The sequence below is a fragment of the Sinocyclocheilus rhinocerous genome, unplaced genomic scaffold, assembly GCF_001515625.1.
Source record: "Sinocyclocheilus rhinocerous isolate Xijiao unplaced genomic scaffold, SAMN03320098_v1.1 scaffold1889, whole genome shotgun sequence".
NCBI classification, from domain to species: domain Eukaryota; kingdom Metazoa; phylum Chordata; class Actinopteri; order Cypriniformes; family Cyprinidae; genus Sinocyclocheilus; species Sinocyclocheilus rhinocerous.
In genome coordinates this window covers 259,802-283,476 of record NW_015647058.1, presented here as the reverse complement: position 1 = coordinate 283,476, position 23,675 = coordinate 259,802, and the positions used below count along the sequence as shown (strand labels likewise).

The window sequence follows — 23,675 nt, the reverse complement described above, 5'->3', positions numbered from 1 at the left end:
TCACCGAACGAGGCACATAACGTGGTGTGTGCCTGAGCATCACACCATTTCAATTTAAAAATCGTTTTGCTACAGATCAGCCACAGAGACACGTCGGATGGCAGGCTGCTGCATATTGCCTTTTGTATCTTTGATTCCGCCTTCTCGAGAAGTTGCGATGCCGTTACATGTCTTATTAGGGCAAATATTTCCTCTGAGCCCCAGTTGGTTGAACCAATCCAGAATATATCCTCCAGCCTGAGCTCTCAGGGGACATGTCCGATTCCTCAGATGAGCTCAGAGCTGAGAGGAAAGTAATGACTGGTGCAAGGCAGAGTGGGGCCTCATAATAAAAGAGGGTTCTGTGGGAATTAGGGCCTGTGTGTCAGGCTGAGCTCTCCCAGGAGTTTCCATGCCTCTGAGATTTCTTTCTTTCCCCTCAGCAGGATGAGGATAAATTGATGATACAGTACAAAAGACAAATGAAATTAATCTTCAAGCTGGCTGATGGCGATTGAGATTACACTTATTTTTAAAACAGCATTGATAAGTGGGCTAGCAGAGTAATGGCCTTAGTATTCATAGGTGATTGTACATAAACTGAGGTTCTAGCACACATGCGTTTAGATCAGGGGTGTCAAACTCATTTTAGGGTGAGGGCCGGATGAGAAGAAATGTCGCCATTAACGGGCCGAATCAACTTTTTTTTTTTAAATCACAGTGCACCAAATTACAAATTAATTTTTTTAAAAAAAAAAAAAAAAAAAGACACTATTCTGTAAAACTGCATTTAATAAGACCTCAGAAACAGTTCATTAACACTCTTATTTCTTTTTGAAAAAATATAATGTTGTCTAAGTCAGTGGTTCCCATACCGGCCTGCCGTTGGCCTCACAGAAGAAATACTTCTCTTTCCATTTCTCCTGAAACATCCGCCCTTCCAAGTCAAGTTTTCTTTTTATGGACATTTTTAAAATCGGGAGTGCTTGCCACACAGCTTCAATTAGCCGAAGTGTTCAAAATTTGAATTAGGCGCCGCTTTAGAATGCGCATGCGTGGTCGATCTTCCGGCAGAAGCGCAATAGAAGCGCAATTAAATGATCAATGATAAAATTTAAAAAAAATTATAAAACCAAACACAATATTGCAGCGAATATCCAGACAAATACTTTATTTAGTAATATAATGATAATAAAAAGATTTAATCTTTTATATTATTGTTCAAATCATCCCAGGGGCCGTATTGAACGTCTCAGTGGGCCGTATTTGGCCCGTGGGCCGTATGTTTGACACCCCTGCTCTAGAGGGTTGTTTATGAGCACGCAACTCGCAGGGTGAGAGTCTAGTCCTCCGCTCCCTGGAGCTCCACGAGTAAGGCTAGGCCTTTTCATGGCCTCTTAATGGCACTAAGTGCTTCCTGAAATCCATGTCTATGGTAAGTGTGCACGCTATGCATCCTGTGCATTTTCTAAAATAATTTTTGGTAAGGTTCCTTACCCTTTCTCCCTTAATAGCTAAAGTTGGTACTTAGTGCTCGCCTTGGTTCTTGGCATGAACTCCCCTCAGCATGGCGGTGTGGGTATTTCGTTCCCCATAGCGACCCCTAGAGGACGCAGTTCGAGTTCCCTCGGAATGGAACGCCTCAGGTTATGCATGAAACCATGGTTCCCTGAGAAGGGAACGAGACACCGTATCCTCTTTTCTTGCCATGCTTCGGATGCAAGCTTCAGACGAAGAAGCAGAAGTGTTCTATCGGTGCCCTTTTATACAGTGGTCGCTACGGTAGTGACATCACAGGCTGTCGCTGGGCAATGTTATTATCATGTTTAGATGTTTGCTTAAGAAACCGGTCACACCGAAGGCATTCCCCATAGCGCCCGCTAGAGGACGAAGTGTCTCGTTCCCTTCTCAGGGAACCATGGTTACATGCGTAACCTGAGACGTTATTTAATTTTTGCACCGCCAGCAGTTCTAAACGAAGTCAAAGAAGAATTCCATCTGCCTTGTGTTCCTTAATGAATCTGTTTGTTTGAATCGGTTCAGTGAATGATTCAATGATTCACTCATACAGACGTCACTTGACGCCACATTTTGGCGTAATGATGTAACCAAGGGCCACTAAAAATACACTTAATTAATTTACCTAAAATATCTGAAAACAAATCATATTATATTATGCAATATTGCTTCTCAAGTACATCTTGTTTCAATAACATTTAGATTTTTTTTTTTTTTTTGAAAAACAAGACAAATAGCCTGCAAATCTGAATGTTTTCCCAGCTAGCTTTTTTTTTTTTTTGGTTCCCAGAAAGTTCTGGAAAGACTTTGGTTACAAAAAGAACCTTCAGAGGACGTTCCTAAAATGTTATTATTTGGTTCTCAAAAGTAACCTTAAGGGAGTTCCGTGTTTGAGAATGGTGACATAATTTGGGGTTTAGGCTGTCAACATGATCATACTATTGTTATGATGTCACTACATTACATAATGAACACATGCATACTGTATACACAATGTATAAACAAATGAAGCTGTTTGTAGATAATTCATTTTCATGCAGTGTATTTCACAGAAATATTTAGATCTAGAAAACACTTAATTTATTCACAATTAATTTCTCAATTCAACTTTATTTTAGTTTATTTTAAATAAATAAAGAAGTAGAAATATAACCATTCGCTTGTAAAATTGACAAGACAGCTTAGCCTATATGAAAAACATATTCATGCACATATTTTTATTTATAGGTTTCTAAGGTGACAGAAAACGGGGGTTTAGGGCTACATTGTGGTTAGGCAACTTCCTGTCAAACCAAAATGTGAAAGATCAAAGATGGCTTCCTGTTAGCGATTTCAAGCCCATAAAAATCAACCTTTCTTTCTGCATCCATTTCTGAAAATGATTCGCACCTTGCAACCTTACAACTTTTAGCATCTTTGCAGTGTGCATGTCTTTGCGTCATGGCCTGCAGCTGTACAGCTGTTAAGTTCTACCTCCCAGCTTTTATATCTACTGATTACTCCCTTGCACTTTTATTAGAAATGACAAAGGCAAGTGTTACAGTATATACTGTTGATCTCAGGCACACAATCAGACTACGGGGGACCTGGCAGCTGTTAAAGTGATTGAAGTGCGCGGTGAAGAGCAGCTGGATGACTTCATCACTGAGATCGACATCCTTGCATCCTGTCGCCATGCAAACATCATCTCGTTGCTGGACGCAATCTTCTTTGAGGGCTGGCTGTGGGTAAGGAACATCTGTTTATAGGTGTTTTTTCTTTCTTTCTTTCTTTCCAAACTACTTTTATGTGCCAAGAGTCGATGTTTATTAAAAAAATAGAAGAAGGACACTTTTTCAATTTTGTTATAAATATTGAATAAAACACTTTTGGAAGCGCTTTGTACACATTTCTGCTACTTTTTACATGGCCTTTGTATAGATTTTATTGTTTTACCCTTGTCCTGCTATTAAACAAAATGTATCTTTTGAGATGTGATTCATATATTTTATGCATTCATAATTTGTATAAGTTCATATTTTTAAATATATTATATATGTTCATATATCTTAAATATTTAAGAATAATTTTGTCATGAATAACAAAAAAAAAAAAAAATAGAATGGGAAAGTGTGTTTTAAAAGAGTTTAAGAGGGTTTTTACTTTCCTTAGAGTCTCTGTATGCTTTGTCTTTTTAGATCCTGATCGAGTACTGTCCTGGAGGAGCTCTGGATGATATCATGTTGGGTAGGTGTGGAACAGACTTGACACTTCACTAATCATTTAAGGTAGTATCTGCGTGGCATTATCCTACTTTATCCATACTGTGTGTGTTTCAGAACTGGAGCGTGGCCTTACAGAGCAGCAGGTCAGTGAGGTGTGCTGTCAAACTCTACAGGCTCTGTCTTACCTGCACCAGCAACACATTATACACAGAGACCTGAAGGCGGGCAACATTCTGCTCACAATGGATGGACAGGTCAAACTAGGTACAGATATACTGTTCTCTCACATTTTTAGGCCTAAATACACTCTAAATACAGTCTGTGCTGTATTTATTTATATTCTTTTTCATATAGCTGACTTTGGTGTGTCTGCAAAAAATGACAATACCCTCCAAAAACGATCAACTTTCATTGGAACTCCATACTGGTGAGACCCCTTACGTTTGGTCAAATGCTCTTTCTGTCACCTCTATGTTATGACACCTTTATATCAACATGAGACTGAGTAAAAGATAGAATGATCATTTTGAGTAAACTCTCCCTTTATAGCAAAGTCTAACCTATTGGACGTCATAAAAAGAAGCACAATTAAATTACGTTAATGGTGATTCCTTTACTGAAAACAACCCTCCTGTCAAAGAACATTAGAACAAAATATGTTGTCTTTAAAGGATGGCGCCTGAGGTGATTATGTGTGAAACGTCTAAGGACAATCCCTACACGACTAAAGCTGACATCTGGTCATTGGGCATTACTTTAATTGAGGCTGCTGAGATGGAGCCTCCTCATCATTCTCTCAACCCCATGAGGGTCTTGCTGAAGATCACCAAATCTCCACCACCCACACTCTCCAATCCTCGCCAATGGTGGGTCGCCACTTCTTCATCCCCTCTCTAGTACTGCTGAGGTTTAGGCTTAATCTTTATCCTGATTTTTGCCGCCAGGTCATCACATTTCCAAGATTTTCTACGGAGGACCTTGCAGAAGAACCCTGAGTCTCGTTGGGGAGCCCAACAGCTCATGGCCCACCCTTTCTCTTATGCGGGACGAGACGGACGAGCCCTTAAAGAACTCATCGCTGAGGCCAAAGCAGAGGTTACTGAGGTCATAGAGGCTGAGGTAAATACATAGGTCAATGACATGATGTTCAAATATAATTTCTATTTCAGACAAATGCTCTTCTTTTGAACTTTCTATTCATCCAAGAATCCCAGTAAATGTATCATGGTTTCCACAAAAATATTAAGCAGCACAACTGTTTTCAACATTGATAATAATAAGAAATGTTTCTTGAGCGGCAAATCAGCATATTAGAATGATTTCTGAAGGATCATGTGACACTGAAGACTGGAGTAATGATGCTGAAAATTCAGCTTTGCATCACAGGAATAAATTGCATTTTAAAATTATGGATACTATTATTTTTCTTTGACTCACCTTTTGTTGTGCACATCAAACAAACATAATCCAAGTGTATAGCTTAATACATCTTTTTCTGTATCTTTTAATCTGCAGTCTTTGTTAGATTTCCAATGTTCTGCAAAGGAGATGATCGCCGCAGAGTCAGAGCAAATAGTGCCACAACCAGGACAAGCAGTTGAAGAACAAGGACCAACAGAACCTGAGACCCCTCAGAAGACCTCTGTTCCAGATGCTGTTCCTCAATCTCCCACCAACTTAGAGCCAATAACTGAGGTTAAAGTAACCCGCAGGGCTTCCCAGGCCATAGACAAAGCCCAGAAGAGGGCAAGACGCCTCTCAGTTCCAGGAAATCTCCTCTCATTTTTGACTGGCGGCTCCCGCCGCAAATCTGGATTCTGGGGTGACAGTCCGCTTGTTCAAGGAAATAAGGACTCAGAAGTTTTAAGTGCAGCTGTGGGAACTGTGGGAACTTGCCCTTCAGATGGCAAAAAAAGTGAAAGCACTGACAAACTGAAGGAGCAAACATATGACTTAGTTGATGCTCCAAGTAATGAGGCTGCTGACACCAAACACAAGGAAGCTAAAGTGGAAACTGACAAGGAGGAAGCTCAGAACTCGAACCACTCAAGCACACCAGCACAAACACAGTTACCGACAGATTCTTCTCAAAAGGAAACACTAGATCTTACCAAGGAGGGCACTGACGCTGATGAGGAAAATATGATGATTCAGTCTGATGATTCAGGAAACAATGACCAAACATTTTGGAAATCCCTCCAAAAACCTGCTGTTATTGACAAAGACACAGCACACCCACTGAACACACCGGTTATAGCTTTGTGTTTGGAAACACCAGCAGCTAAAAAAACTGAAAGGAATGAGGGAAATTATAAATATGAGTACCTTGATTTGGCCTGTCCTTTGAAAACTTGCAATTCTCCTCCTGCTGTATATATAAACAAAACCTTAACTACAGAGATGCCTTCTAATAATGTTCCTGATGAAGTTCTTGACCTCAAAAAAACACAACAGACAACTGAACCATCAGAAAATGATGCTGTTGACGGAAGAACTGAGGCAGAAGTAGAAGAACCAGAAAAACTGGAGACAGATGGAGGAACGGGGGAAGCATCAAAAGAGGAAAGCAGTGAAAATGGCAAGGATGTTGATGTAGGGACAGAAGAACATATAACCAGCAATGAAGATCAGATTTCCATGAATGTAGAGTGTGAAGATATCAGTGAAGCCGTCAACGAAGAGCATATTACTGCTGAGATAGCCTGTGAAGATGTCAACTCAAGAAATGAAAAGTCTGAAGTAACGGAAAGCTGTGAAAAAGACCAAGATCTTTGTACAGAAACAGAGGAAGAGGATCATTCATCCAACAAGGAAGATGTTACCATGGAGGTTGATCATGAAGATTTAAACTCAAGAAATGAAAACAGTTATGACACAAGAAAATCTGATGAGGAGATGGAAATATCAACCCACGATGAGACGACCATTGATTCAGAAATGCCAGAGGTGCCATGTCAAAATAAAGAAGACACTAGTTCTGAAGGAGAAAAGATCACCATTGGTAATGAAGGAGATGCTGCTGGTGATCAAGACGGAGCAAGTCCAACAGAAATCAGTTCTAAAAAGAAAGAAGAGGAACCTGAACAAGAGCTTCAAACAAATATTAATCATATACAGAACGTTACAGAAGAGCAATCAAAACGGCTTGGTGAAGATACAACAGATGTTCCTGGAGCAAAGTTGAAAAAGCAAGTGATGTTTGCAGTTCAAAATGAGCAAGAGAGGCCACTTGCAAATGGCTCGAAAAATTTAGACTTAATACTACCTCATGAATCTAATGGATCCACACCAAAGGAATCTAATGAAGACATAATTGCACCTCTTTCCCCTACTGAGGCTCCACTGTCTCCTGGGTTTGAAGGGGTAAGTCTGAAACAAATGAGTAGCTATAAACAACCAGACAAATTCAACATGTACAAACTGTTCTCTTTTTGTATTAATTCAGGAATTGCACCCAAGCAGGCGAACCGTAAAAAGGACACGTAAATTTATGGTGGATGGCCGTGAGGTCAGTGTCACCACTTCCAAAGTGGTTAACGAGGGGGACAAGAAGGAGCAACAAATGCACTACAACAGGTAATCCTTATGCTTTATAGTGGACATGAAAAAATAGAAGTGTCACATTCATATCTTCTTGGGTGATTGCAGACGGCAGGAACTGCATGCATTGAAACTCTTGCAGAGAGAAGAGAAGAGAGAACATGCCCAGCTGGAGCAGAAACTACAGCAGCAGCGAGAGCAGATGTTCCGCCACATAGAACAAGAGATGACTGTAAGCCACAAGCACCAAAGCCCTTTACCCTCAGTTTACAACTTAAGTCGTGCTATTAAACAGAAATGTTTCCATTCGGGTTCTTGTCTGAGAGCAAAACCCCACTTTCGTCGACATGCTTTTTGTTTATGGGTAAAAATTAGTTACATTAGTTTTCTTTATATTAAAAAAGTGCTAAAAGTATTACTTTGACATGCAATAACTTAATTTTACTCATTTAAACACTGTACTTTTTTCTGTTGTTATTGTAAACTAAATCTAAAAAATTGAAAATTACAAATGGTGCCTTGTCAATTAAGTACTAAATTAAGTACTAAAATTTCTAAAAGTAAAACTAAAATACATTTGTTTTAAATGCATTTTTTGATTCTTGTATTGAAATATAAAATAATAATAATAAAAATGACAAAAGCACATAAAATTACTAAAACAAACTAAAATGAAAACTGAAAATATAAAAATAACACTATAATAGTATACAAATAATAATACTAAATTGTAAGTATCATCACTTAGAAAAGTATTAGCACAGCCTTCTCAATATAGAATAAGTATATACTATATATATACCGTAAGTATGAGCACTAGAAATAAAGATGCTTGCCAAATAATAACCTGGGTCTCAGCTGAATGTTTGTCCTGTTGCAGAGCAAGAAGCAATACTATGACGGTGAACTTGAGAGACTTGAGAAACAGTACCAGCAGCAAAGCAGCCAGATGGAGGCTGAGCACACATCCCGGCTCAGGGAGGACGCACGCAGACTCAAGGCTCAGCAGGAGAAAGAGCTGAGCCGCAAGAGCAGTGCACTGAAAGCAGACCCTAAAGAGGTAAGGACTGGTGCATTTACCTACACTTACACAGCATTAGGCTCAAATGCATGAAAACAGTTGTGTGTCTATTTCTGCTTTAGGAGCAGCGGTTCCTGCAGAAGCAGCAGCAGGAGCTGAATGAAGCTCTGCAGATGCGCGTTCAGGAGCATAAGAGGAAGGTGGCGTCCATGGAGTGGGAGATTACAGTCAAATCTCAGCAGCTCAAGCGAGGTAAATATGCTAATGCTAATACACTTATTTATTATGTAATTTGTACAAAAATCACAATTTATGGCTGTAGTTGGTCATTTTTAAAAATACACTCTTAAAAATAAAGGTTACAAAAGATGGGTTTTCACGACAACACCAAACAACAACCATTTTTGGTTCCACAAAGAACCTTTTTGTGAACAGTTCTTAAAAATAACCTTTTTGTTTTCTTAATGTAAAGAACATTTTAATAATCTGAAGAAACTTTTCCACCATGAACCAGGAGTGCCACTTAAAAAATAAAATAAAAAATAAATAAAATAAAGGAATTAATTATCAGTTAATTAAATAAGACTAAATATGTAAATAACTTCTAAAACTTACAAATATATGAACTTATATGTATGACAAATCCATGTCTAAAAATATACTGGAATTTAACAATAACTAATAAATTGATAGATAACTTTTAAATACATTTTTTTTTAAATAGCATCTATTTGTCATTTTGAAAAGTGATAAAATTAAGGAATCATTAACCAAATTTGTAATTACAAAATAAAAATGTAAATAACTTTTCAATGAACAAATTAATGGATTTGTTTAAAACCATTTATTTATACATGTCTGAAAATATAGTTAAATCTAAAAACAAATAATAAGCAATTTTTTAAAATTATTTCTGGAGAATTGATTTGTTATTTTTTAATTAATAAATTCATAATTGTTTTATTATTTTTAATGTGTTACTCCAACTCCTTAAAGGGGTCATATGACGCTGCTAAAAAAAACATTATTTTGGCTCAAACGGGGGTAGAGGGAGAGCTTTTAGAACCAGCGTTAGGTCCCACGGCGGCACTGAAGGCAGGCGTGGAGGATGTGGTCTCTCCCCTTAGAAATCTGACCACCAGCGTGTGCTTCCCGATCGATTGCCCGTTAACCAGGGAACGAAATGAAGCAAAGGCGGCCACATTAACTTTAACGCTGATGGTAGGCTCCCGTTATCTAGTCTGTGCTGCAAAAAAACATCCGACACGGGGCAGCTTGCTGGGTCGATATCTTTATCACATCACCATTACATGAACACTCCCCATTTTTAAGTGCGTACAGACGTCATAGCGTCTACCATCCCATCAGTGGGGAATGAGACAGCGAAAAGAACATCGGCAATGTGTGTTCTCACTCATCGCAAACAGATCCACTTCCGCTCTCCCGAAGCGGTCCCACATCATTCGAACCAAACTGGGATGCATTCTCCACTCCCCGTGAGAAATTCCGTTCCTGTTGCTCCGCAGTTTAGGAGACCGGGGATAAGCGTCACTCTGAATGGATAGTAGACGACGATCTGCCCATAATAGGAGGTTTGCAGCCTGCTCGAAAAGGGCACTGGGGCGCACGCTTCCTTGGCCATTTATGTGCGAAACCACAGACATGCTGTCGGTGTAAATCAGCACATGTCGCTGTTCCAGCTACAGCAGAAAAGCCACTAGGGCTAAGGACACCGCCTTCAGATCCAAGCGGTTTAATGTGCAGAAGACCCAGGTGGCAAACGGATTTATAAGGCCGACGCAATAAATCCCAGAAGCCTCTGAAATTCCCTGAAGGGAACAGACCGACCCAGCCTGAAGCGGCACAGAGCTGATGATATGGTCGCTATGTACTCTTGAGAGGCGGGCTCGCATCTCCAGAGTCGAAATAACGTTACACATCTAGCTATGTTATAGACTGACTGGGGGTGAACATGCTCTTTTGCATATTCACGTGCAGCATAGGGACTCCAGATCGATGGCGAAGCAGCGCGTCTGTATGACTGATAAGCACATCTCGTGAATGGGCTAAAATCAGCCAATCGTCCAGATAGTAGAATGCGTATACCGCTCGCTCTAAGAGGGGAAAGCGCTGCATCCTTGCACGTCGAGTGCTAAAACCAGCTTGAATGGGAGCACTGAGCACTGCTATGCTGTGCCCTCGAAAGCAAACCTCAGAAAGTGTCCGTGGCGCGGTGATATCTGAATATGGAATTATGCATCTTTCAGATCTACGGATGCAAACCAGTCCCCAGAACGGATTGTGCCAGGATCTGCTGCAGAGTCATCCTCGTGAACGCGCACTTGTAAAGTGCTGTTTTGATGGGTCTCAGGTACATGATCGGATGGATTCCCCCATCTCTCTTGGGTTCCACAAATTAGCGGCTGTAAAACACGCTCTCCAGCTCTCTTGGAGGGACTCGTTTATCGCTCCTTATCCCTCCTCTGCTCAGTTGAGGTCGCTCAGGGCGAAGGTTCTTGTCAGCGAAAAGGCCCCATCCCCATAAGGTCACGAGTGTTGCTCCTCCAAGTCCTCAAACACGTGCCGGCAAGTCAGCGCAGAGCACGCAGTCAGACTCAGAGAACGTAGCCTCAGCGTGGGCCAGACCCAGGCAGGCGATGCAGTGCTCGTGTGGGTCCAATGGGTCGATGGCCCACGCAAATTCGACAGAAGGTGCCATCGAATGCAGTGAAGAAGTTGTAGTATCCTCTGGTGCGTATTCGACAATGGCAGCGTGAAGAAGATTCTGACGCAATTGCCGCTCTCGCCGCATTGATACTGCTCGCCAAGCCTGTCAGTATTTGCATGCGATTTGCATAGATGAGTGTCAATTGGCCAGTTTATTGAACTGGCATTATCCTATAAAACTTCAGGAAATTGGAGAAGGGGAGGAGTTCCCACAGCTATTTTCGTAGAATGAGTGAACGCTCGATAAGGAACTAATTTTAATATAATATCCAAAACACAAAAGGGATACACAAGTGTAAGAAATGAAACGTTGTACACACAATTTACAACTTAAATAAAAGGGTGTATAAAATTAATAAAAATAGTGCATAAAACTACATATAGGCTATAAAACAGGCACACAGAGTAGCTTAACACTGAGAAAACTGCACTTATGTACCGTACAGAACAAAAACCGGCAAACACAATAACAAGTATATATATATACATATATATATATTTTTTTTTACCTTATTATTAATTCTTTGGTATAGCAAACAATATGACCTCCTTACCTGCAGTCCTAGCCCAGAATTCAAAAGACTTTAGGTGCATTTGACTTGAAGCGGCATCAAAGTACCCCGGAAACGATTCAAAAGCATGTCTACGTAATTTACGTAATGATTACTATTGATCACAGAGCTGACTGGCCATACAATGCTTTATTTATCAATTAAACAGATAAAATACTAAAATGCCATGGTACATAAAACATTACATGCAATTCACAATTGCTATAAAAACTTTAAAAGGAGGCATGAAATTACATTTTTCTGTGCAGTTGCTATTGTTAACAAGTGTCCAAATATGATTTTAAATATGGCTTCATAACCTGCAGTCCTAGTCTTAGAATTCATAAATAATACTATGTTTGCATAAAACACTTCCCCCCACACACCCAAACCCTCCCAAGCCCTGACAGCCCTTTTTCCCCTTTTTCCTGTATGTCTGCTGTAGTCATGCTCTGAACCAGAACTACTTTTTCTGGGGCGTCCAGCTGTCAAACGCCGCCTAGAACCAGTCTTAAGCCTTCTACACACCGCACGATTTTTGGCTGTCCCAGATGAAAGATTGGCATTGTGAAACAATCGTGGTGATTTCTGTGATCGTGGCTCCTAAACGGTGATCCTATGTCGTACAGTGAGAGAGGTTCAAAGACGGCCGTTGTCACGGTCTTGCGACCAAAGATAGCCTACTATCATTTTCTGACTGTCAGAAATTCAGCATGATCATCGCTCAGTGTGTTTGCTGCTACGACCCACGTCTACTGACCAGCCAATAAAAATGCGACATGAAATCAACGCGACACGGCGCTAAAACATAAAGCTGCTTGCCTCGAGCTCTTATCCCTTCCTCTTTCGCCGTTTCACTTTTTTTCAACACACACATAAAAACTACAACTGCCAAAGTGTGATTCATCATGCTCTTTTTGTTTACCACTAGCGCATGCTGATGACATTTTATTCTTCTATAGTAACGTGCGTCGTAGCCTACAAGTCAATAGGTGTCATCATCGTACAGTCTGCATACATGTCGTTCCCAAGTTTATCAAATCCATGTCGCACAGTGTGATTTGCAATGATCTTATAGGATTGCTAAAATTGTGCAGTGTGTAGAAGGCTTTAGCTGTTCTTCGGGCCACTGCTGTTGGCTGACAGCCAATAATAGGACCTGGTCGTTTAGCAGCTTGTCTTAAAGCTGATGCACGTTTTGTCATCCCTTAACCAAAACAGTCAAATGGAGATATCATTTGGGTCGGGTTGTGCTTCATCTTTTCAAGCTGCTTGGCCATTGTAGTCATGGCATCACTGTAGTCTAAGTTTTCAGCCATTTCACTGAGCAGTCCCAGCATCTGCCTCACAGGAGACTGAGGTATAGAGACAACAATAAAAGAGACAACAATTAGAACAATTAAATAACAACAAACACCCAAGGTACTGATGATGGTACCAGGAAACAAAACTGAGGGTTGTCAATTGAAACTAAATTATGTGACAGAAATGTCTATCCACATAAACAACTGAATACAGTTTCAATCAGTGATGATGGGCCCAAGCACCGCATTGCATGCATTTAACTGTCTGTTAGTCTTTGGTTGTTAGTTGTATGTTTTTATTTATAAATTTTTTTTTTTTTTTTTTTTTTTACATCTGTTTACTTTTGATAAGTACTTGGTGATTTTGGTAGCACTTAGCTAAAGGCTAAATGATCTTAAAATATAGGCATACTTGTATTCTTAGGGGTCTAAAATGAAATCCACTGGAAACTAATAGAAAATGGAAAAATACAGAAAATACAGAAATACAAAATAAACATAACCACAGAGATACACACTTATGCACACACATATAAACTGGTGTGACTGTAATAGAGCAGATTTGTGAAATAAAATCAATAACTCAGCCACAATTAAGGAAAATAAAGCACACAGAATTGAAAACATCAAGAGTGTAAAACAGAACTCACAGAGAGAGAGAGAGAGAGAGAAGGCTGAGTTGGAGACTCAGCAGTTAGTTGACACAGAAAACTCAAAATTCCAAACAAAAAAATCTAAACTTTGAAAAAAGGTAGTTTGATTTGAAGGTTTGATATTGTCTAAATGTATATCCAAATGAAATGCCTAATAAAAGTAACTCTGTCTGAAAACACTGTTCTCAACAACAAGGATCACACAGTCCTGTTTAAATATATGCCTATACAGTCATCTAGTGGTTATACTACAGTATTGCACTTGATTGCATGTATTTTTTTCTACTAATCTGCCTCCATTCATTGGATTTTGAATACCTTTGTTTTAACTTACCTATTTTTAAAGGGGTCATATGACGAAGGGGCGTGTTAGAATGAGCCATTTTAGGTAGGAGTGGTTGACTCTTAACTTTTATAAAGAATATCTCTTTGGATTTGAGACTGTAGTCTTTGCAACTTTACAGATCTTCTTTATGCACCAAGAGCTTGTAACACTCCAAAGAGAAAGGAAAAATTGAAATCGCATCATATGACCTCTTTAACTTACTGAATTAAAATAGTATAAAATGTGTTTTCTCCACTGAATAAACAGCTTTTTTAGAGGAAATAGCTTATAATTTAATGAATCGACAGCCTATCAGCTAATCTCTAACATGTTTTACACCGTACAATACTTTTGGATTGAACTATTTTTAGAGTTTAAACCAAAAAAAAAAGCCGTTTTATAAGAGAAGTCACTTACTTTTTGCGACAGGTGGGATACAGCTTTCGGCACTTCCCATTCCCTATTCCTATGGTATCCGTAAACAGCGATTGAGTGTCGCACAACTCTGACTGAAATTCAATGACGTCAAGGCTGTAATGTGATTGGTTATTAAGGCACACGTGATCCAAGTTGACCGTTACGCTTTCTCCAATAGTAAGTAATACAGACCCTCTCATCCTCCTATACTAAGACAATCTCTGGCGAAGCCTCTCCTCCATTGACATCCATTCCAAAAAAAACGGCCTCTGGACCCCTTTCCCATGTACTGGCAAACCGGAAGTGTTAGCATTAGCTGTTACGCTTTTTTGGCTAAAGGTTGAAGGCTTGCCTTCTAGTGGCTTTGATGCATCGGCGCTGAGCAGACCGATCGGTGTATGACATCAAAGTACCGTGAGAGCGATTAAAAAGCTTAAAGAGTCGTCTGCTCTCCAATCGCTCTCGCGGTACTATGATGTCATACACCGATCGGACTGCGCAGCGCCAATGCATCTCGAATGAGCCTAGTACTACTACAGTGAGAATAAAAGTTACGCCTTATTTCTTAGTGTATACATTTGGGCGGTGTTATGCAAATCTTCCCACACAGTGACGTAGACATGTGGGGGCATGTTTGAACGAGGCGTTTTAGGAAGGCATGACTGAACGTTCACTTTTATAAAGAATATGGGTGCATCTCAATCAGCTCCCGAGCTCGTGAATCAGTATATCGTGTACACGAATTCGGTCACTGGTAAGTTCCCTGGCTCACTGCACATTGAGACAGTGATTACTTAATTAATTTCCGGTGACATGACTACATACAACGTCAACGGACAACATTGTAGAACGTCATTGCTGGAATTAATCGACAACAGGCAGGACCGGTTTCTTTTTGATATTATTTTTTAACACATCGTTCTGTTACATGTTTTTTCAACATTTCAGCCGAATATCAATTATATATGTTAATTAAATGTGTTCATTACCTGTCTAGTGATGTGTGTTTATGCTAAAATATACTAATAAAATCGTCTAATCTTCTATCCGTGTCATTATATTTGAGTTGGCTCGTGTGGTTTATGTTTCACGCTTCAGAAATGTGACGTAATTTCCGGTAAGGGAGCATAGTGAGCACCAATGCTCCCTAGTTTTTGTGGTGCATTGTGGGATTTTTCATGGCTCAAACGTTCCAGTGCACTGGAAGGATTTCGCGATTGAGACAGCCCTTAAAATGTCCGACTCCCTGATCAGTGCCCTGACTACTGAACTAGGGAGCTGATTGAGATGCACCCTATCTCTTTGGGTTTGAGACTTTAATCTTTGCGACTTTACGGATCTTCTGTATGCACTAACAGCTTTTAACTCCAAAGACAAAGGAAAACATGAAATCGCATCATATGACCCCTTTAAGTCATTCAGGTATTTCATGTGTACAGTAATTTTGCATGTACTGTGCACAGTAATAGTAAATAAATAGTGTAGATTGTATACATACTGGATACAGAAGAAGGTTTGGTTGTATGTGATTCTAAACATAATCTGTTTCCTTCCTTTTCAAGCTCGTGAGGCAGTTATTTGGGAGTTAGAACAGCGCCATCTACAGGAGAAGTACCATCTATTCAAACAGCAGGTGAAGGAGCAGTACTCCCTACAAAGACAGCAGCTGACCAAGAGACACAACAAGGTAAATTATGCTGTAACCTCTAAAAGCATTCTCGTTTCAGTTTTGCATTTATCTTCTATATTTTACTGTTCCTTATCCTGACTAGTCTTCTGCGGTTCTGTTCTCTCGTACGGTAGGATAAGGAGAGAGCGTCTCGGTTCCAGCAAGCGCTACTGGAGGAGCAGAAGTCATTGCAGGCCCAGGAGAGAGTGTCCTTCCAGAAGGCCCAAAAAGCTGAAGCAAAGTCCCATTTGAATCAGTTCAAGCTGGAGCTCAGAAAGCAAGGTCTGAGCGGTCCTGAGCAGCGACAACGTCTCACACAGGTTAGGATTCAGAAGAAACAAAACAACATAGTAAATCAAACCTCTACTTAATGAAACAAAACAGTTGTAACTGGTCTTTTCTGGTTTGCCCTCTCAGTTTTTGTCAGAGGAGGAGGCCAGACAGAAGCAAGAGAGACAGAGTCTTCAAGAGAGTCATGAGAACCAATTGAAAGCGGTGCAGGAACAATGTGATGCCAGTGCAGCTGAACTACAGCAGCTTCAGGTACATCAATGTCAACTTGGGAACAGCCTTGCAGCGTTTTCATGTTGAGAGAAGGTGTTTTATATATATATATATATATATATATATTACAGTAGTTAAAATAATGTTTTGGCTGTTTTTAAAATTAATTCACGCTAAGAAAAAATAAATATATGGTAAATATATACACATACTGTATATACAGAAAATGTGGACATTTGGGTTAAGTTGAAAAATATTTTTGTCTGGAGTTATGTATTTTTGTAAATATGTTTAAAATCTTATAGCCTGAAGATGAAAGTCCATGGGTAAATCAATGTTTAAACTATTTTAGACAAAGAGTCTATTCAGATTATATGTCTTCTGGTGGATTTGTGAGAAGCTTTTGAATAGTCATCGTCATGCACACAAAAACAGCACATCAGCCTGAGCTGTCTGTAAGGCAGCAGAGAAAATTATTACATAAAGCCACACCCCAGACCAATATCTGTCTCTTGACTGGAGTCAACATGATTTCTATTGAGCTGCTGGATAGACGTTTTCCTCTATAGCAACCTGTTTATGGTAAGATAAATGCTTTAATTTAACTAAACGTGTGGGCATATGAAAACTTGTAATGTGAAATTTGAATTGAATTCAACAAACAGGAACAATATAAAAGGTAATTTATACTGAAAATATTAAATTAATGATTTAAAATGTTATTCTGGTAAATCCTGGTTTACATGTACGTATGACCCATTGCCTTATTCTAAATACTAAGATTTAAAAGACTTTAAAACAACTGAACAATAAAATAGATTGCTAAAAATTTTAATCATTTATCATGTAACTTGAAGCTCATATAATTATGAATACTGTTTTATTGCCTTTTAAATTATCTTTCATTTTATTAAAAATGACAAAATCTTAAGTCTTTACCTAAAGTCTTAATGTTAAGAAAACTTTTGAAAAAATGCTTAAGATGTACGTTAATAACAGAAGTAAAACATCCTAACATGAAATTGCTGATATTACAAGTTTGAGTGTTACAAACATCTAATAGCAGCCATGCGAATTCATTTAGAAGTATTATTTTGTTACTGTTGCCAGAAAAAGAGATTATAGCTGTATGCCTTATGGGAAATCTTTTGTCTGACATTAATCTCCAACAGCATCAGTCACTTCATAAGGATGGCAAGTGGGATACATTAACTTATTTTCAAGATGTTTTATGTACAGTAACTTGTTGATTTTGTTCTCAGTGAAATACTTATGCTTGAAGTATAGTGAAACACCATAGATAATATCATAAGGAGCATGCTTACTTTAGGCTTTAGTATCTTTCATTTCAAGGTCATTTTCATGGGTTACAATCTCCTAAAGTGTATTAAGGACACCAAATATATAAGTTGAAAGTGCTGTAGGGCCATATTACTCTATGCTTTCCTGTCCATTACTCTCTTGTGTTTCACCTCTGTGCAATTCCTAAACACTAAAAGGGTCCTCCATGAGTGCTGTGGTAAACACTGACTCCATTTTAATGACTTTCTTTTCCAAACAATAAGATGTATCTTTTAGATCTCTTATAAATGCAGCTAAAATGTCTAAAGTGCATCTGTTTTCTAGCAATAACTTCCACAAGTATTTATAATGTTAGAAAATACCATTCTTTCTCTCTTGTATATAGTGTCCATTAGGCTCTTGTCTTGTACTATGTAAAATTGCCTTTGCATTTCAGTAAGCATTTTTCTTGAGTCTTAAACTCTGAATTGTGTGCATATCAAGTTTATGCTAACTCAGTGCGTTTCAATTTGTTAGGACCAAAATGGGACAGTTATGCAAACTTGTACTGTTCGTTTTGGTTCTGATGGCAGTGCTACACAAGTCATCAGGAGGAAAGAAAGGGTTTGGGGGCAAGAACACCCCTTCCAAGAAGCCATCCGATAAGCCATCACAAGGGACCAAGACCCAACCTAACTATCCCAGGCAACCCTCTTATCCTGGTGCAGGAAGTAACCCAGGCAACCCTAACCAGCAGTATCCTGGTAGAGGCAGCTCTAGTCTGGGAGCAGGTAGCTATCCAGCTGCTGGCAGCTATCCTTCGGCTGGTGGCAACACCAATCAGTATCCAGGAAGAGGGGGAGAAGCTCCAAATTCTTGTGGACATGGAGAAGAAAAAGATCAAAGCTCTGGAGGATGAACACACCCTGGAACTAAACGAATGGAGAGATAAGCTTGCATGTAGAAAAGAGGTATCGGAGTGAATAGTAAAACTGAGAGGTTTAAAGTTTTTTAATTGGGAAAAACACATGACGACTGTTGTATGTTTATGTTCAGGTGTTAGAAGAAGACCTCGCTCGCAGACGTAGAGAAAAAGAGGGAAACAGGAGACGAAGCAGTGAGCCAGAAAACCGGCATGCAGCTCACCGTTCAAAGTTCTTCCATAATCTAAGCTTTTCCTGACAAAGTGAAGAGGGGGATCCAACCCAGCAGGATATCCCAACCAGAAACCTGGAGCAGGTGCCTATCCAGCTGGTGGCAGCCATCCTTCGGCTGGTGGTAACACCAATCAGTATCCGGGAAGAGGGGAATCCAACCCAGGAGGATATCCCAACCAGAATCCTGGAGCAGGTAGCAATCCTGCTGGTGGCAGCTATCCTTCAGCTGGTGGCAACCCCAATCAATATCCGGGAAGAGGGGGATCCAACCCAGCAGGATATCCCAACCAGAATCCTGGAGCAGGTGCCTATCCAGCTGGTGGCAGCTATCCTTCGGCTGGTGGAAACCCCAATCAGTATCCGGGAAGAGGGGGATCCAACCCAGCAGGATATCCTAACCAGAATCCTGTAGCAGGTGCCTATCCAGCTGGTGGCAGCTATCCTTCGGCTGGTGGAAACCCCAATCAGTATCCGGGAAGAGGGGGATCCAACCCAGCAGGATATCCCAACCAGAATCCTGGAGCAGGTAGCTATCCTGCTGGTGGCAGCTATCCTTCAGCTGGTGGAAACCCCAATCAGTATCCGGGAAGAGGGGGATCCAACCCAGCAGGATATCCCAACCAGAAACCTGGAGCAGGTGCCTATCCAGCTGGCGGCAGCTATCCTTCGGCTGGTGGCAACCCCAATCAGTATCCGGGAAGAGGGGGATCCAACCCAGCAGGATATCCCAACCAGAATCCTGGAGCAGGGGGTTACTCTAACCAGTATCCAGGTAGAAGTGGGTACAGCCCTGGTGGGTATCCAGCAGGTGGATCTTACCCAGTAAGAACTGCAGGGCAGTCTGTAGGATACCCAGGAGGACACCCTTCCATTGGAGGGGGATATCCCAACTGGAACCCCAACAATAAGATTCTTAGTCCACGTTATGGAGGCTCATTTGGAGGTGGTGGGTTTGACATGGGTGGCTCCCCTTTCTCCAATACAGTGAAAAGCATGGGCTATGGTCCTTCTGTTAAATCCAAAGGCTTCGCAAAAAAAGCTATGCTAGCTGCAGGCATTGGGGCAATGGCAGGAATGGCTGTAGGCTATGGAATCGGAAACTTTCCACGCCCCAACTTCCAATTCAGTAGCCCTCAGGAGGAGCATCAATACAACCACTATATGTACGAACGTCAGGGCATTCGTTCTACAGAAAGAAATAACAAAGTAGGACCAAACTACACATCAAAGCAACCATCCCAGTCATATGAGCAATACATGAGCACATGCATGAAGCGAAAGGATCTTCTAAAAGAGCAGGACACAACAGATTCTGCAAATCACAAGAACATTCAAAGAGATGAGCCACTGACTGATTATGCAGCTATGAATATAGACTACTTAGAGAAAGGTGGGCCGGAGAAGAATAACACCACATCCCCTACAACTGTCAATAATTATCCAAAGGCTGCTGCGATTCGTGAGGATGATGATGACACCGTGAGTATCATACAGATTGGTTATCCAGCTCTCATTGAGCAGATGGAAGCTCGAAAGTGTGTTGAGTTGTACTTGGTTCATTCTGAGAACTTAATGGAGAAGCAGAAAGAAGATGAGAAGGACAAAAAGGGAAGAAAAGTTTCCAGTCCTTCCAGTAACCACAATGAACACAGTGTCTCTGAAGTGCTTCTGTTGCTCACTACTTTCTTTATGCTTCTTAGTAGCACTTAGTAGCGCTGCCAACACTGATTATATATAAAGGAATACAATTGCCCTTCCTTTCCACTCTCTAAATCTACGAATTCAAAGGTGAAGTTACATTTTAAATGTTGTGTGTATTATCAGTCTTGACTGAAGTTTCTCTTATCTGCTCAAAATGTAAAAATACCTTTTTTCCCCCCTCACTGGCTATTTAAACATACAGTACAAGGCAAATGTATTACTGGCCCATGCATTTTATGAATGTATTTTTTATTATTATAATAATTGTATATCATACAAAACTATTATTATTATTATTATTATTCCTGGGAAATAAAAAAAATAAATGATTGTAATAAAATGTTAACCAATTAATTTATTCATAGGAATTTAATGTTATGGATCTATTTAATTACAGTAACCATTTATATTATTTACAAAAACATCATCATCATCAACTACAAAAACAACCAACAATAATAAATTTTCCTGGTGGGAAAACATTAAATTAAAAAACTGATAAGTTAACTGATAAATGAATTTATATTATTTATTTAATAGTATTTATTAGCGTTCATATCTTTCAGTAGTTCTCTCTAAATGTTCTTTCCCTCATGAATGTGTGGTGTACATTGAATTCTACAGTAGGAAAACAATACTGATCTTTTCAATATTTCATAGATCAAACAATTGCTGGTCTGTTCAAAAGCACCCCAGCAAAATGAAGACCATTGCTATGGTAACATCACAGAGCACAGTGAGACCTTCACATGATACATGCAGCACGTTGCTAGGAGACCAGTCCATTCAGAACTGAACGTCATGATTAGGAGAAAGCAATTGAAGGTTCAGCAAATAAAGTGGACAGGAATAAGCAGAGTCAAATATTTATTCATTTACACTCTGAAAACAGTACAAGAAGCAAACAGTGACAGGGTTTAAAATGCCTGCCAAAATACACATCAAACCCTGAAACCAACAGAAGAGTATTACCGTAAATTATATCACCGGAATGAAAGGAACAGCAAAAGCTCTTCTGTTATTTTTTATTTTGTCCATCCCATGACATTTCAGGTCACAGAGTTTGCATCAAATATTTTCAGAGAATGCAAATACTAGCCCTTAAATTAAAGCTGTTTCAGTTGTATTAAATAATATTTGACTGTTTGACCAAAATTAATAAAATCCTAAATTAAAATCCAAAGTGACATATAATTGCAGAACTGTCAGGCATTAGCAACACAGCATAAATTAAATATAATTTAACATTCATTACATTTGGCTAAAACATTTGAATATATGTTTAATAGTAAAATTGATAATCAAATCAATCTAGCAATTTACCTTACCTTGAGCCTGGCATAATATATGGGTAAATTGCAAAAATTACATACATCATTATTATATAGCCATTGTCTACTGGTCAAAAATTTGGATTAATTAAGATTTTTAAATTTATTTTATTTTTTTAGATATTTTAAAATATTATTACATTTAAAATGTATATTAAAAAATGTATTCCTGATGCCAAAGCTGAATATAATTACTTTTAAGTTTTACTTTTGTAGTGTGTGTGTGTGTGTGTGGTCTAATGTCATAACTTTCTCAAATTTCATATTTCTCGAAGTATATTGCTGGTGTAAGTTAGTTTCCTCTTTATCAAACACTCTATCAATGAAAATGATTGCATCCTCTGTTTAAAATGAACCCTTTCTGCATCTTGTCTCTCTGTGACAAGAAATGCCTCAAACCCTGTAACTCATCCCCACATAAAGATGTGTGCGACTGTTCCGAGTATTATGAGGACGTTGGTCACGTGCTCTGTGCTGCCTGCGTTCCTGTAATACCGCCAGTCCGAGCGGTTGTAGTATCCTGGTCCATCCGGGTAATAGCGCCTGTCCGCCTCTGAGGAGCCATCGTAGCCATATCTCGGTCTGCCCAGAGAGCCCAGCCCATAGCCGATGGCCGCTCCACCGAGAGCCCCCGCGGCTGCAGCACCTGCCAGCTTCAGGCCCTGCCTGCCTTTGCTCTGGGAAGGTGGCGCTTTGACTGGCAGACCCACTCCCTTGCCCCTGCCACCAAAACCTCCTCCACGCCTGCAGTGGGCCCAAGGATACAACGACACCCACAGTAACATCCACACCCAAATGATCAAGACCTTCTGATTACCCATCATGACTGGGGGTCCCTTCAAAAAACAAACAAAACATTGGCGTAAAAAACTGTTTTCACTCAGAATTGCAAGCAGATTTTACAACCAATTAGAAGGAAAGAAAACACACTGCAAGTAACACATTGAATTAAATGTGAAATTTTGAAGTAGAAAGATTGAAACAGAAAGTGCTTTTCTTGTAAAACATACTCCAGTAATCATTATTTACAACATTAAAAAGCATTATTTTTACAGTGTAGAAAATGAAAGAAATTTAACAAAATGGTATGTTGCAAATTTTTGTTTCCTATAATAATAATATCACATCAATATATAAGTTAGAGTGCTTATTTGTATAACTAATTCAGTCATATAATGGAACTTTCTATAATGAAACTGTTATACATGTTATTCTGTTTATTTCAGTAATTCTTTAATAAGATTTTTTTATTATTATAAATGGCAAAATGTCTGTGCAGAGACACTTGTAAAATACTTTACAAATGAATGATATGAAATATTTTTAATACCAATAAACATTATTACAAATAATCTGCTATAAAATAGGGCACATTAGATTTGCATATTAGTGTATGAGCCTCCTTTTCAAACAATAAACATGGCTCTTACTCAAAATGTATCTAAAAAATATATATATATTTTATTGATCTATTTTTATTAATCTATCTGTATCTATTTTATTAATATGCAATATTTATTTAAACATTTTACGTTTTTTTAATCAAAATGAAATGTTTGTTTTAGCTCATTTATTATTGTTATTTTATTCAACATAACTATTCAGACAATTACAGTGCGGCGGGGGCACAAGTCATCTGAATCTAATTATACGCTCCATTTCGCATCAAAAGATGAGTGCTGACCACTGACAACAAGCAAACATCCTCCTGAATGATGCATCAATTGTCAGACTCACCTAGAACAAGTGCTGTGATCTGCATTTGCTGACACACAATGACCCACTTGTTGTGC

At 39.3% G+C, this 23,675-nt stretch overlaps 2 protein-coding genes across 2 annotated transcripts in view; one reads left to right on the top strand and one right to left on the bottom strand.

The window, feature by feature from the left end:
• The first annotated feature begins 254 nt into the window (after positions 1-254).
• On the top strand, positions 255-18,875 carry LOC107708650 (serine/threonine-protein kinase 10-like). The gene is made up of 17 exons (XM_016512947.1): positions 255-293; positions 3,060-3,224; positions 3,675-3,723; positions 3,816-3,965; positions 4,056-4,128; positions 4,373-4,567; positions 4,646-4,820; positions 5,217-7,064; positions 7,147-7,277; positions 7,350-7,473; positions 8,122-8,301; positions 8,385-8,514; positions 15,802-15,926; positions 16,043-16,228; positions 16,326-16,451; positions 18,551-18,664; positions 18,750-18,875. The coding sequence occupies exons 1-17, from the start codon at positions 255-257 to the stop codon at positions 18,873-18,875; spliced, it is 3,936 nt and encodes a 1,311-aa protein (XP_016368433.1).
• A 3,249-nt stretch (positions 18,876-22,124) lies between these two features.
• LOC107708654 (shadow of prion protein-like) overlaps positions 22,125-23,675 on the bottom strand; it is a 2,284-nt gene continuing 733 nt past the window's right edge. The window contains exon 2 of the mRNA XM_016512949.1: positions 22,125-22,718. Within this exon, the coding sequence (XP_016368435.1) occupies positions 22,290-22,706 (417 nt within the window). The 5' untranslated portion in view covers positions 22,707-22,718 and the 3' untranslated portion in view covers positions 22,125-22,289. The remainder of the gene's footprint in view (positions 22,719-23,675) is intronic.